The sequence below is a fragment of the Salvelinus namaycush genome, chromosome 16, assembly GCF_016432855.1.
Source record: "Salvelinus namaycush isolate Seneca chromosome 16, SaNama_1.0, whole genome shotgun sequence".
Lineage (NCBI taxonomy): Eukaryota > Metazoa > Chordata > Actinopteri > Salmoniformes > Salmonidae > Salvelinus > Salvelinus namaycush.
Window position 1 is genome coordinate 19,457,170 of NC_052322.1, and position 16,226 is coordinate 19,473,395.

The window sequence follows — 16,226 nt, forward strand, 5'->3', positions numbered from 1 at the left end:
GTTGCCCTCTAGGTTACAGAGAGCTGGTAGTCCCATCCACCAAACTACCAGGTGTGAAACAGGGAAGAGACTCAGGGGGTATGCTAATTTGATAAAGAGCAGACCTAACCCACTCTATTAAATTAGTCAAAACAGGAACATTTTACATCTGGCTAGAAATGAAGAAGGAAATTATCTCAACAGGCAAAAATGTGTGCTACCTATATCCCCCCAATAGAATCCCCATAGTTTAACGATGACAGCTTCTCCATCCTAGAGGGGGAGATCAACTATTTCCAGGCTCAGGGACATATACTAGTCTGTGGCGACCTAAATGCCAGAACTGGACAAGAACCCGACACCCTCAGCACACAGGGGAACAAACGCATACCTGGAGGTGACAGCATTCCCCCCGATATGCCCCCCCCGGACACAACTACGACAACATAACCAACAAAAGCAGGTCACAACTCCTGCAGCTCTGTCGGAGGGTGGGTGTGTACATAGTCAATGGTAGCTTTCGAGGAGACTCCTATGGTAGGTATACCTATAGCTCATCTCTTGGCAGTAGTACTGTAGACTACTTTATCACTGACCTCAACCAAGATCTCTTAAACCGTTCACAGTCAGTCCACTGATACCCCTATCTGATCACAGTAAAACACACTCTACTTGAACAGAGCTATGCTCAATCATGAGGCATCAAAGTCAAAGGAACTGAATAATATTAAGAAATGCTATAGATGGAAAGAAAATAGTGTGGAAACCGACCAAAAAACAATCAGGCAACAACAAATTCAAACCCTTCTAAACAATTTCCTGGACAAAAGATTTCACTGTAATAGTGAAGGTGTAAACTTGGCAGTAGAAAACCTAAACAGTATATTTGACCTCTCAGTTTCCAAATCAAATCTAAGAACTTCAAGCAGACAACCTAAGAAAATTAACAGCAATGACAAATGGTTAGATGAAGAATGCAAAAACCTAAGAAATTAATTGAGAAACCTATCCATTGAGAAAACCTGAGCCTATGCCTTCACTATTGTGAATCACTAAAATAATACAGAAATACACTACGGAAAAAGAAGTAACAGCACGTCAGAAATCAGCTCAATGTAATTGAAGAATCCATAGAATCTAACCACTTCTGGGAAAATTGGAAAACTCTAAACAAACAACAACACAAAGAGTTATCGATCCAAAATGGAGATGTATGGATATTAATTTCTTCAGATGAAGCAGATGCTAATCTACAGGACTGTTTTGCTATCACAGACTGGAACATGTTCCGGGATTCTTCAGATGGCATTGAGGAGTACACCACATCAGTCACTGGCTTTATCAATAAGTGCATCGAGGACGTCATCCCGACAGTGATTGTACGTACATACCCCAACCAGAAGCCATGGATTACAGGCAACATTCGCACTGAGCTAAAGGGTAGAGCTGCCACTTTCAAGGTGCGGGACTCTAACTCAGAAGCTTACAAGAAATCCTGCTATGCCCTGCGACGAACCATCAAACAGGCAAAACATCAATACAGGGCTAAGATTGAATCATACTACACCGGCTCCGAAGCTCGTCTTGTGTGGCAGGGCTTGCAAACTATTACAGACTACAAAGGGAAGCACAGCCGCGAGCTGCCCAGTGACACAAGCCTACCAGACGAGCTAAATCACTTCTACGCTCGCTTCGAGGCAAACAACACTGAGGCATGCATGAGAGCATCAGCTGTTCCGGATGACTGTGTGATCACGCTCTCCGTAGCCGACGTGAGTAAGACCTTTAAACAGGTCAACATACACGTGGCTGCGGGGCCAGACGGATTACCAGGACGTGTGCTCCGGGCATGTGCTGACAAACTGGCAGGTGTCTTCACTGACATTTTCAACATGTCCCTGATTGAGTCTGTAATACCAACATGTTTCAAGCAGACCACCATAGTCTCTGTGCCCAAGAACACAAAGGCAACCTGCCTAAATGACTACAGACCCGTAGCACTCACGTCCGTAGCCATGAAGTGCTTTGAAAGGTTGGTAATGGCTCACATCAACACCATTATCCCAGAAACCCACTCCAATTTGCATACCGCTCAAACAGATCCACAGATGATGCAATCTCTATTGCACTCCACACTGCCCTTTCCCACCTGGACAAAAGGAACACTTATGTGAGAAATATATTCATTGACTACAGCTCAGCATTCAACACCATAGTACCCTCATAGTTCATCACTAAGCTAAGGATCCTGGGACTAAACACCTCCCTCTGCAACTGGATCCTGGACTTCCTGACGGGCCTCCCCCAGGTGGTGAGGGTAGGTAGCAACACATCTGCCACGCTGATCCTCAACACTGGAGCTCCTCAGGGGTGCGTGCTCAGTCCCCTCCTGTACTCCCTGTTCACCCATGACTGCATGGCCAGGCACGACTCCAACACCATCATTAAGTTTGCCGATGACACAACAGTGGTAGGCCTGATCACCGACAACGACGAGACAGCCTATAGGGAGGAGGTCAGAGATCTGGCCGGGTGGTGCCAGAATAACAACCTATCCCTCAACGTAACCAAGACTAAGGAGATGATTGTGGACTACAGGAAAAGGAGGACCGAGCACGCCCCCATTCTCATCGACGGGGCTGTAGTGGAGCAGGTTGAGAGCTTCAAGTTCCTTGGTGTCCACATCAACAACAAACTAAAATGGTCCAAACACACCAAGACAGGTGTGAAGAGAGCTTAACAAAGCCTATTCCCCTTCAGGAAACTAAAAAGATTTGGCATGGTCCTCAGATCCTCAAAAGGTTCTACAGCTGCAACATCGAGAGCATCCTGACTGGTTGCATCACTTCCTGGTACGGCAATTGCTCGGCTTCCGACCGCAAGGCACTACAGAGGGTAGTGCGTACGGCCCAGTACATCACTGGGGCTAAGTTGCCTGCCATCCAGGACCTCTACACCAGGCGGTGTCAGAGGAAGGCCCTAAAAATTGTCAAAGACCCCAGCCACCCCAGTCATAGACTGTTCTCTCTACTACCGCATGGCAAGCGGTACCGGAGTGCCAAGTCTTGGACAAAAAGGCGTCTCAACAGTGTTTACCCCCAAGCCATAAGACTCCTGAACAGGTAATCAAATGGCTACCCGGACTATTTGCATTGTGTGACCCCCCCCCCCCCCCCCCCCAACCCCTCTTTTACGCTGATGCAACTCTCTGTTTATCATATATGCATAGCCACTTTAACTATACATTCATGTACATACTACCTCAATTGGGCCGACCAACCAGTGCTCCCGCACATTGGCTAACGGGGCTATCTGCAGTGTGTACCAGATCTTATTTAGGGGCTTCATAGCAAAGGGGGTGAATACATATGCACGCACCACTTTTCCATTTATTTTTTTAAATAATTTTTTTAAACAAGTAATTTTTTTATTTTCACCAATTTTGACTATTTTGTGTATGTCCATTACATGAAATCCAAATAAAAATAAATTTAAATTACAGGTTGTAATGCAAAACAAAATAGGAAAAATGCCAAGGGGGCTGAATATTTTTGCAAGGCACTGTATACATACCTCGGCCTAAACATCAGCGCCACAGGTAACTTCCACGAATCTGTGAACGATCTGAGAGACAAGGCAAGAAGGGCCTGCTGTGCCATCAAAAGGAACATAACATTTGACATACTAATTACTGATTACTTGAATCAGTTATAGAACCAATTGCCTTTTATGCATGCAGAGCAGAATTAGGCCAATACCCGCTAATTATCAAAATCCAGAAAAGAGCTATTAAATTCTACAACCACCTAAAAGGAAGTGATTCCCAAACCTTCCATAACAAAGCCATTAGCTACAGAGAAGTGAACCTGGAGAAGAGCCCCCTAAGCAAGCTGGTCCTGGGGCTCTGTTCACAAACACAAACAGACCCCACAGAGCCCCAGGACAGCAACACAATTACACCCAACCAAATCATGAGAAAACAAAAAGATAATTACTTGACAAATTGGATAGAATTTACAAAAAAACGGAGCAAACTAGAATACTATTTGGCCCTAAACAGAGAGTACACAGTAGCAGAATACCTGACCACTGTGACTGACCCAAAATTAAGGAAATCTTTGATTATGTATAGACTCAGTGAGCATAGCCTTGCTATTGAGAAAGGCAGCCGAAGGCAGACCTGGCTCTCAAGAGAAGACAGGCTATGTGCACACTGCCCACAAAATGAGGTGGAAACTGAGCTGCACTTCCTAACCTCCTGCCAAATGTACGACCATATTAGAGACACATATTTCCCTCAGATTACACAGACCCACAAAGAATTCGAAAACAATCAAATTTTTTATAAACTTCCATATATATTGGGTAAAAAAACACAGTGTGCAATTGCAGCAACACGATTTGTGACCTGTTGCCACAAGAAAAGGGCAACCAGTGAAGAACAAACACCATTGTAAATACAACCTATATTTATTTGTATTTATTTTCCCTTTTGTAGTTTAACTATTTGCACATCATTACAACACTGTATATAGACATAATATGACATTTGAAATGTCTTTATTCTTTTGGAACGTTTGTGAGTGTAATGTTTACTGTTCATTTGTTATTGTTTATTTTACTTTTGTTCATTATCTATTTCACTTGCTTCAGCAATGTAAACATATGTTTCCCATGCCAATAAAGTCCCTTAAATTGAAATTGAATAGAGAGAGAGAGAGCGAGAGAAAACCTTTCAATTGAGCTCCTGATTGTTTGACTGAAACTGAAATAGATTTGAGTCTAATCAAGGATATCTAGATAAGTGCTTAATGTAGAGGGCTCCTTTCTCCTTATCTTTCTTGTGTTACTGTTAAGACTAAATAAACCTGCCATTTGAGGTATTCATTGGCAAGCCTCTTGGACATGCCACCCAGCAGACGATAGCACCCAGCTTAATTCTCTTGAGGATGTTAACCTTATTTTGTACTCTTAAACTGTTGGACTCCTTTTCCCAGGGTTTTGTTTTGAATGCAGCAAATGTCATTATCTTGGATCGCACAGTACACACACATAAATGCATGTAATTTCAGAATATGGTTACTTGTACCACCTCCAAAGCTTTTATAGTTTTACATTGCATTAACAAAAACATTTACAATCAATACCCGACCCTACATGCTTTAATTGTAAATGCTGTTTTAGTCAATGTAACATTTCTCATGACATTATAACATTGTTCCCTAACTGACCACATGCCATCTGCTCTGGCACAGGGGTTGCCATGAGGAAATCCTTAGCAACATAAAGAATAAATAAGGAAAAGTCCTCAAATCTCAGTCTCAACGTTTTCCTGTTTTTCTGTGCCCTGTCATGAACTAGACAAGGAATCAAGTGAATAGGTCTGTCATATGTGTCTTTAAATTCATCTTAACTGCAACAATAGAGGAGGAATATACAGATGTGTTCAAAGGAAAGAAAACTACTAGGAGAAATATCATTTAGATAAAACAATTATTTTATTTCAAAATGTAATACATGTACAACACAAATATCACACAAATATACACATCTATAATTTCTCTATCTATAAATGCACTGCATTTGTTAAAGGCTTCACATTGGACATTGGTTTGTTCCCTGCCTCTCACGGCATTCTCTCAAGTATAAATAGTCTCTTGTTATATAATGTTCTCCAGCATGATGAGAATGGTTCTGTTATGGCCTGCTTTTAGTGTTCCCTGAGTTTGTGGATGAGGAGATCTGGTTCTGGTTCTTGCTGTTGTGTTTCACGGTCTTCTATCTGCGGTTCACCCTCAGAGAATCAACGCCTCGCATCTTCAGACAGTCTTTGCCATCCTTTATCTGGAAAAAAGAAAGCACATTTTTGTGGACAATTAATAAGTGAACAATTTCCAAATGGCACTGCATATCACCACAACCAACAACAAAACATAAACAACAGTATACAGTATATGATAATAATGATGACGATGGTGACAATGATAATAATGATGACGAGGATGACAATGATAATAATGATGACGAGGATGACAATGATAATAATGATGACGAGGATGACAATGATAATAATGATGGCGATGCTGATATAGTATTAGCGCCACTGATTTAAGGTTACTTAAAGTGTATTACATAAATGTAATGTAATACTATTCTGTTATAAATGTGTATTGAATATTGCATTAGGCATAAATTCAAATCAATTAAAAAACTTGTGCAAACAATGTATGTTTTCTTTTTACAAAATAATAGGCTATCCTATATATTTTTAATATTTTGTTCTTCAAAATGCTAATACATTAAACATTGGCAGTGGAAGAAAGAGACGTCATCTTGAGGGCACACCGATGAACAAATTCAATATCCTTGAATTAATTAAAACACATTGTAAAAGACAAGTTAAAGAAATAAGTAAAAGAAACGTAAAATGAATTGTAAAAGAAACTATACTGTGTATATTATTATTCATCACATTTATCAAATTTAGGGGTCACGTTGGCCCCTCAGTATGGGCATAATGACGCCTCGTGCGAAGATGCGGAAAATATTGTTTTACGCACGAAGATTTCGATACAGAATAGAACAAATAATAATTTCCTTCCTTTGACTTGGAAATGTCAATCAGTGTAAAATGTAAGTCTTCCAAAAACAAATAATTCCAACGTAAGACCATATTACTTCCCAACAACGTGATAGGCAGGGCCTGTCTATAATTGGATTGCTATTTGCCTGACATTCAGCCATGTTTTCAAGCTATTGTTTTCTTCACTGATCTAAACCTTTTCCACTTGAATTGTGGACAATAATATTTAATAAAACGCATTTAATTACCCCTTTTCTTTGGTTGCTCAAACAGAAGGTACAGATGGTGCGAGGCTGCTTTCCTCCGCTCTCTCCTTGCGCGTAAACCGCGCCAAGACAAGGTTGTCCATCTCCATTCCCGTCACGGAGCAGCAGGGTGTTGGCGAGGTGGGAGATGTAGCTTGATGCTAGGCGAAGCGTCTCAATCTTGGAGAGCTTTCTGTCCACTGGCTCAGTGGGTATTAGAGTCCGAAGTGCAGTAAATGCAGTGTTGACACTTTGGGTTCGGTCGCGCTCCCTGGCATTGGCTGCGTTCCGCTGTTTCACAATGACAACACTGCTGCCTCCCGACTTTAGAGAAATCCTCCGCCGTTTGTCCGCGGATGCGCAGCATCCATAGCTCTGATCCGAGCTGCCGTCGCTCTCGCTGCGGTTCTCCTCGTCCTCGGACATCATACTCAGGTCCGGGTAGCTGATCAGATGAGTCGCAATTGGCCGCAGCATGGCAAAGGTCATCATCGAAAGGTTTTTGGTCTGGGTCTCTAAAACGATGGCCCAAGAAAAAATAAGAGGAGCAAACAAATCCCTAAACGAATGAATCTTCTATGCATGCATCTTGGTGACCTAATGTAGACTGGGCCTATGTCTAAAATAGGCCTAATGGTATTTCCAAAAACAGTTTGAAATGTCTAGTTTTCCTCAGCCACGTGTTTTTTCAAAGTCTTGAGCATCTCATAGTCAGTGTACCGGCCCACATAGCTCTTATAGTTGGATGGGAGGAGTTGTTCAAGGCATGGAATGTTCAGCCTCCAATCGAGATGTTGACCCTATAACCAGCCTATTGCAGACTACTACAGTAAATACGATCTATTTTTCATCATCTATTTTTCAATTGCCTGTATTGTCTATTTAATTGGATTTTAATAGGCCTGTAATGATAATAATACGATTTATTATTGTCTATAATAAGTCGCCTGGCAATGAATATTTTAATAGAATAAGGCTGTTATAGTCATGCATGTTAAATTAATTATTATTATGCATATCACAGTTTAAAAGTTACATTTCTAAAACTTTTGGTAACACTTTCCATTACATAAAGGTAGAATTTAAAGGTGGCTGTAACGGTTTATATGTTGTTGACAGTAAAAAAAAGTATATGTATTTGATAGATCAGTAATGAACCCTTATAGGCCTAATTAATTGTTTAAAATAAGGACAATAAAGATGGCGCTGACTGAGAAGGTCGACATCTTATGAGTTCCAACCCAACCTTGCCATGTAGTGACTTTTATCTTGTTTATCTTTACTTTTTTTGTACAGAAAATTCATATGATTATCACATATGACCTCCAAGCACTTCTGGACATCAGATCGCCAGTTTAACCTCAATTTCGAATTCAAATACGACTCCAACTCAGCTGTTCCACTGTTCATACTGGATCCTATTATTTAGATCCATGGGCTACCAAAACGGTTTAGGTGTAGACACGGGAGATGAGGTGGAGTCCTAGTGAAATTTAGACAAAGAGAAAACTGAACGGCGCTCCTCTCCGTTCTATTGGCAAATGTTCAGTCACTCGAGAATAAGATGGATGAGCTTTGTTCGAGTCTCCTATCAGAGAGACTTGAAAAGCAGCAATATTATATGTCTTACTGAAACGTGGCTGGATGATGACGCTATGCACGTAGTACTCAGTGGATTCTCCATGCAGCGGCAGGATCAGACGCCGGCTTCGGGGTAGTCAAAAAGAGGTGGAGTGTGTTTTTTCATAAATAACAACTGGTGTTCTGCTTCAAGTGTGAAGGAAATCTTGAGCTTTTGATCACCTGATGTAGAATACCTCATGGTAAGCTGCAGACCGTTTTATCTACCAAGAGAGTTCGCATTCGTAATTATCACGTCTGTCTACATCCCTCCACAAGTCAACACCACTCTGACACTCAACAAACTGTATGGGGCCATAAAAAAACAAGAAACCGTTCATCGAGAGGCAGCGTTTCTGGTGGGTTAAGACTAACACGGGAAGACTTAAAACCGTCCTACCTCACTTTTACCAACACGTCTCCTGCGCCACTAGGACCTCTAAAACTTTAGACCACTTTACTTCTACCCACATAAATGCAAACAAGGCCCTCCCTCATCCTCCCTTTGGCAAATCTGACCTTGACTCCATTCTTCTGCTTCCTGTTTACAAACGAAAGTTCAAACATTAAGTACCTGTGATGTGCTCAATACAGAAGTGGTCGGAAGAAGCAGAAGCAAGGCTACAAGACTGCTTTGCTAGTTCAGACTGTGATATGTTCTGGGATTCATCCGATAGCATTGAAGAGTTTACCATAACAGTCACAGGCTTCATCAATACGTGCATAGACAATGTTGTCCCCACAGTGACTATAAGAGCGTATCCAAATCAAAAACCATGGATTACAGGCAATATCCGCACTGGGCTAAAGGCTAGAGTTACCCCTTACAATGAACGAGAGACAGACATGGATACATACAAGAAAGCCCGCTACGACCTCTGACGAGACATCAAACATGCAAAAGGACAATATAGGAGGAAGGCTGAATCCTATTACACCGGCTCCGACGCTCATCGTATGTGGCAGGGCTTGCAGATGATAACGGATTACAAAGGGAAAACCAGCCATGAGTTGTCCAGCGATGCAGAACTCCCAAACGAGCTAAATGCCTTTTATGCTCTCTTCGGGGAATATAACACTGTGCCTTGCATGAAAGCCCATGTTTTTATGGATGACTGTGTGATCTCGCTCTCCCTGGCCGATGTGAGCAAAACATTTAAACAGGTTAACAATCACAAGGCCGCCGGGTCAGACGGAATAGCAGGGCACGTTCTCAAAGCATGCGCAGACCAGCTGGCAGGTGTCTTCACAGACATTATCAATCTGTCCTTGTCCCAGTCTGTAATCCCAACATGTTTCAACCTGACCACCGTTGTCCATGTTCCCAAGACCGCCAAGGTAACCTGCTTAAATTACTATCGCCCTGTAGCACTTGCATCTAAAATACTATGAAATGGGCATAGAAAGGCTGGTCATAACACACATAAGCACCATCATCCCAGACACCCTAGAACCACTCCAATTTGCAGACCGCACCAACAGATCCACAGATGACGCAATCTCAGTTGCACCTCACACTGCCCTCTCTCAACTGGATAAGAGGGGTAATAACTATGTAAAAATGCTCATAGACAACAGCTCAGCGTTCAATACCACAGTCCCCTCCAAGCTCATCACCAAGCTAGGGACCCTGGGACTGAACCCCTCCCTCTGCAACTGGACCCTGGACTTCCTAACAGGCCGGTCCAAGGTGGCGAGGGTAGGCAACAACACCTCCACCATGCTGACCCTCAATAAGGGGGCCCCTCAGGGATGTGTGCTTAGTCCCCTCCTGTCCTCCCTGTTCACCCATGACTGTGTGGCCACGCACGACTCCAACACCATCATCAAGTTTGCTGACGACATGACGGTGGTATGCCTGATCACCGACGGCGATGGGTCAGTCTACAGGGAGGAGATCAGAGACTTAGCAATGTGTTGCCAGGACAACAAACTCTCCCTCAACTTCAGTAAGACTACAGAGTAGATGATGGATTATAGAAGAAAGAGGGGAGAGCATGTCCCCATCCACATTGACGGGGCTGTTGTGGAGTGGGTCGAGAGCTTCAAGTTCCTTGGCATGCACATCACTAAAGACTTAACATGGTCCACACACACCCGAACAGTCATGAAGAGGGCACGGCAGGACCTTTTCCCCCTCAAGAGGCTGAAAATATTTGGTTTGGGCCCTCGGATCCTCAAAAAGTTCTACAGTTTTGGATGGTGTATCAATACAGCCAGTCACTACAAAGATACAGGCATCCTTCCTAAGTCAGTTGCCGGAGAGAAAGGAAACCACTCAGGGATTTCACCATGAGGCCAATGGTGACTTTTAAACACTTAAAGTTGAATGGCTGTGCTAGAAGAAAACTGAGGATGGATCAACAACATTGTAGTTACTCCACAATACTAACCTAAATGCCAGAGTGAAAAGAAGGAAGCCTGTATAGAATAAAAATATTCCAAAACATGCTTCCTGTTTGCAATAAGACACTAAAGTAAAACTGCAAAAAATTTATAAAATAAATTAACTTCATGTCCTGAATACAAAGTGTTATGTTTGGGGAAAATCTAACACAACACAACACGGAGTACCACTCTTCATATTTTCAAGCATGGTGGCGGCTGCATTATGTTATGGGTATGCAGCTAAGCACAGCTAAGCATAAGAAAGATCCTAGAGGAAAATCTGGTTCAGTCTGCTTTCCAACAGATACTGGGAGATAAATTATCCTTCAGCAGGACAACCTAAAACACAAGGACAAATATACACTGGAGTTGGTTTCCAAGCGAACATTGAATGTTCCTGAGTGGCCTAGTTACAGTTTTGACTTAAATCGTCTTGAAAATCTATGGCAATACTTGAAAATGGCTGTCTAGCAATGATCAACAACCAAATTGACAGAGCTTGAAGAATTAAAAAAATAATAAGTTACAAATATTGTAGACTCCTGGTGTGCAAAGCTCTTAGAGACTTACCCAGAAAGACTCACAGCTGTACTCGATGCCAAAGGTGATTCTAACATTCAGGGTTGTGAATACTTATGTAAATGAGACATTTCGGTATTTTATTTTGAATAGATTTGCTAACATTTCTAAAAACATGATTTCACTTTGTCATTATAGGGTATTGTGTGTAGATGGTTAAGAGAAAAACAATACATTTAATCTATTTTGAATTCAGGCTGTAACACAACAAAGCAGAATAGCCAAAGTCAAGGGGTAATACTTTCTGAAGGCACTGTAGCTCCATTCTTGTGTATTTTATTTTATTCCTCTTGTGTTACTATATTATTTTAATTTGTATTATTATTTTTAAACTGCCTGGTTGTGAAAGGCTCGTGAGCAAGCATTTCACAGTAAAGTCTACACCAGTTGTATTCAGCGCATGTGACAAATTAAATTTGATTTGATTTATTGTGTGACCTTTCACTTTGGTGCTTCCCAAAATGTGCAGCACTAAACCCATTATTTAGCTATCATCAAAACGATAATCACACAATTTAATCTAGGCTATTTATATTTATTGAAAACTTAATTTTCTCCATCGATTATTTTGAGCTGAGATAGTTTAGAGAGGTTTACACATTTTTGAAGAGAGAAGAGAGAGGGAACGTGGTCCTGCGTGACTGGCATGTTTGTCTGAAGTTTATGGTCCTGTCATCCGCTGAGGTTTGTTTTCTCACTGTCACAAACAGCTCCTGTAGGCCCAGTGGAAGGAGCTGTAGCCAGTGAGGTGGAGAGGTCTGTCTTATGTCGAAGAGAACCCCCGCCCAAACCCTTCAAATTTGAGCCTCAAAATGTGCTAACATTGCTGACACAATATAAATAATCTGTCATGAACGAACAATTAATAAAAAAAAAAATTGTAAACAGTTACTTAAAAATTATATATAAAAATAGGTATAGTCTGTATCAAGGACAAAATTCTATTCTTTCTTGATAAACTTTTTTTTTTAAAGTGATTTCTTTCCTAAACCCCATCTCCCTCAGTAGCTAACCTACCCTCACCCCATGCTGAGAGGGTTTTCTTGGGCGGTGGGAGAAAGTGAAGTGTTGAGTAAATAAACGTTGAGCAGATGTCCGACTGACCGACCAGGGGTGAACCAGGGACACCCGTCCACTTTCTGGGGCCAGCTTTGACAAAACAAAGTGAGGACTGAGGCAAATGGGTGCTAGCCTAGAAACGCTGACTTTAAAACAGCCACCAGTCACTAGGGCAGCTTTCACAAACATGTCCCCACCACCTCCTGCCTGCCAACCAACACATCAAACCACTGCTATGTGCCTCAGCTGCATCAACAATGCTAACCCACCAGACATCCAAGCCCACTATAAAGAAGCACTGACCGAGACCATTTTAAGCGTTATTATAAGAACAGGGCATGACAAGTACAATGACCCGAAATACATTCTTACTTTACTATGGCCTCATCACGCCAAGTGGCACAGAATGCCTCTACAAAGTCCCTCCATTGACCCAAAATAAGTTTGTAAAAAAAATTATAATATGCTGTATACCATTCTGTAAATACACTCTTCTTCCTAAAGAGAATTGAAGCAGGGAATTGTACAGGGAGCACTAATTAATAGAGTAATTTATTATCCATGGAAATAATCTGGGGTAATAGACAAAAATAGTGAGGTGTTTGAAATATGCCTTAATTGTCAGCATGTGGGTTGGTTAAGAGATGCTTATGAACAACACACATTTTTCACAGGATTTCTCAAGGCTCTTAATGTCCATCCGGAGGAAGTGTTCCCATTTATCCATGGTGGTGAGGTGACAGCTCATTGGTTTCACCACCTGCAGAGGCCCCTGTTATTCAGCCGGGGAATAACATGGGAACTGAGAAGCAGCGTAGAGTCAGAGAGGAGGTAACCTCAAACTGTCAAAAATATATATTTTAGAGAGCATCCCTCACTAAGTCTCACTGAACCCTATAAAAAGGGTCAGGCGTAGGAACCAACTAAAGATGGACAAAAAGCCCATTCATGTGTAGTGTAGGATCTCAACATTGTTGTTGTTTTTGGAGATAAAGAAATACTATGGAGTGGGCATAGAAATTTAAGTATTGACTACAGAAGAGACCAACTACTTACTATATGTTTTAAGATAGAGATGTGACTTATCTTAAACTGTAAATACCCTACAACCACAGTTCAAAATCAGTTGACATTTGTAGTTTAAAATCAGTCTAATGTTCTAGCCAAGGCAGAATTATACATGAGTTTGCAATGCGGTCAAGAAGGCATTGGAAACACTGGTCTGGCATGAATTACACGCCTGTGGTGGCCAGCAGTCGGAAGGAATTCCTGATAGGGAGCCCTGGAGAGGCATAACCCCTCAGCCGAACAAACAGGGCTACGTCCAAATGGCACCCTATTCCCTATATAGTGCACTCATTTTGACCACAGCCCTATGGGCCCTGGTCAAAAGGAGTGCACTATAGGCCTATAGGAAATAGGGTTCCATTTAGGACACAGCTCAGGCCTCAAAAGGACTTGGACGTAATCCCTCCCTAAGTGGAACAAATGGGTGAGCTGGTTTACCGTCCGGAGGTCACTGCTCACCTGTTTTATTGAGACTCACTCTGCAAGGCAATAAGGATCAAGAAGAGCAATTAAAGACTCCTGTTTGGAGTTGGGTACAGGGAGGAAAGGAGAAATTACACGGTTCTTAGAGGAACTTTTTTTATTTCACAACTGGAATGGATCATGTTGCAGACCCACCAGTGATCAAGAAGTTAACATAGAACACACTGCATTACTAGAGGTTACTAATTCAAAATGTATGGTTGGCCATTTAGAAGCAACAGCAGAAACAGCAAGAATGAGAAAGAATGGAACCACTCTGTCTCTAAATAAACACTTCCTTCAACTTTCCAACCTGATCCCCATATCGTATAAAACCTCAAAGATAAAGCATCTAGCACCCATGGAATGAACCCCCTAAAGTAACAGGTGCAATCTGTAAAGGCCATGGACGCTAAGAAAAAAAATTCTGAACAAGGGTTTTGCGTGTCAAGAACCCTGTGAGGATATGGTTACTTCCAGACAGTGAGGGAGCAACAGGAAATCGTCTCACACGCGACGATTCTTTGGAGAAATTTACAGTCCTTTAGGTCTATTCAGCAAAAGCTGCCCCCAGTCTCCCTTCACTTCCTCCACGGCTGCAGAGGGAGGCGAAGAGGCAGGTCTGAGCTTGCAAAGACTAGAGATATGGATGGATGGAGACCCTTATCTTGGTGTAGTGATCTGCAATGGACTGATCTTTAATCACCCTCTCCTTTTCTGTTTGGCTACCTTTATATCAAAGGCTTTACATGAGAACCTACTGTATAGACGAGAGCCATAATAATCAGAGCCTTTTGTCTGTGACCCTGAGTGATCTAATGACACAACTTATCAAGCAAGGGTACATTCAAAGCAAGGTCTTTCTTTGTGACCACATTTACAAATACCTGTGAACTTACAGTTGAAGTCAGAAGTTTACATACACTTAGGTTGGAGTCATTAAAACTCGTTTTTCAACCACTCCACAAATGTCTTGTTAATAAACTATAGTTTTGGCAAGTCGGTTAGGACATCTACTTTGCGCCTGACATAAGAAATGTTTCCAACAATTGTTTACAGACAGATTATTTCACTTATAATTCCCTGTATCACAATTCCAGTGGGTCAGAAGTTTACATACACTAAGTTGACTGTGCCTTTAAACAGCATGGACAATTCCAAAAAATTATGTAATGGCATTAGAAGCTTCTGATAGGCTAATTGACATCATTTGAGTCAATTGGAGGTGTACCTGTGGATGTATTTCAAAGCCTACCTTCAAACTCAGTGCCTCTTTGCTTGACATCATGAGAAAATCAAAAGAAATCAGACAAGACCTCAGAAAAAAAATGGTAAACCTTTACAAGTCTGGTTCATACTTGTGAGCAATTTCCAAACGTCTGAAGGTACCATGTTCATCTGTACAAACAATAGCGCGCAAGTATAAACACCATGGGACCATGCAGCCATCATACCACTCAGGAAGGAGACGCGTTCTGTCTCCTAGAGATGAACGTACTTTGGTGGGAAAAGTGCAAATCAATCCCAGAACAACAGCAAAGGACCTTGTGAAGATGCTGGAGGAAACAGGTACAAAAATATCTATCCACAGTAAAACGAGTCCTATATCGACATAACCTGAAAGGCCGCTCAGCAAGGAAGAAGCCACTGCTCCAAAACCGCCATAAAAAAGCCAGACTACAGTTTGCAACTGCACATGGGGACAAAGATCGTACTTTTTGGAGAAATGTTCTCTGGTCTGATGAAACAAAAATAGAACTGTTTGGCCATAATGACCATCGTTATGTTTGGAGGAAAAAGGGCGAGGCTCGCAAGCCGAAGAAAACCATCCCAACCGTGAAGCACGGGGGTGGCAGCATCATGTTGTGGGGGTGCTTTGCTGCAGGAGGGACTGGTGCACTTCACAAAATAGATGGCATCATGAGCAAGTAAAATTAGGTGGATATATTGAAGCAACATCTCAAGACATCAGTCAGGAAGTTAAAGCTTGGTCACAAATGGGTCTTCCAAATGGACATTGACCCCAAGCATACTTCCAAAGTTGTGGCAAAATGGCTTAAGGACAACAAAGTCAAGGTATTGGAGTGGTCATCACAAAGCCCTGACCTCAATCCTATTGAAAATTTGTGGGCAGAACTGAAAAAGCGTGTGCGAGCAAGGAGGCCTACAAAACTGACTCAGTTACACCAGCTCTGTCAGGAGGAATGGGCCAAAATTCATCCAACTTAAAGCTTGTGGAAGGC

At 42.0% G+C, this 16,226-nt stretch overlaps 1 protein-coding gene across 1 annotated transcript; it reads right to left on the reverse strand.

Annotated features, from left to right (window-relative positions):
* Positions 1 to 5,757: 5,757 nt before the first annotated feature.
* Positions 5,758 to 7,299, reverse strand: tcf15 (transcription factor 15). Its single transcript, XM_039010207.1, has 2 exons — positions 6,811 to 7,299; positions 5,758 to 5,823 (listed from the first exon to the last, which is right to left on the reverse strand). Exons 1-2 carry the CDS (start codon positions 7,297 to 7,299, stop codon positions 5,758 to 5,760), a joined length of 555 nt encoding a protein of 184 aa, XP_038866135.1.
* Between the last annotated feature and the right edge of the window lie 8,927 nt (positions 7,300 to 16,226).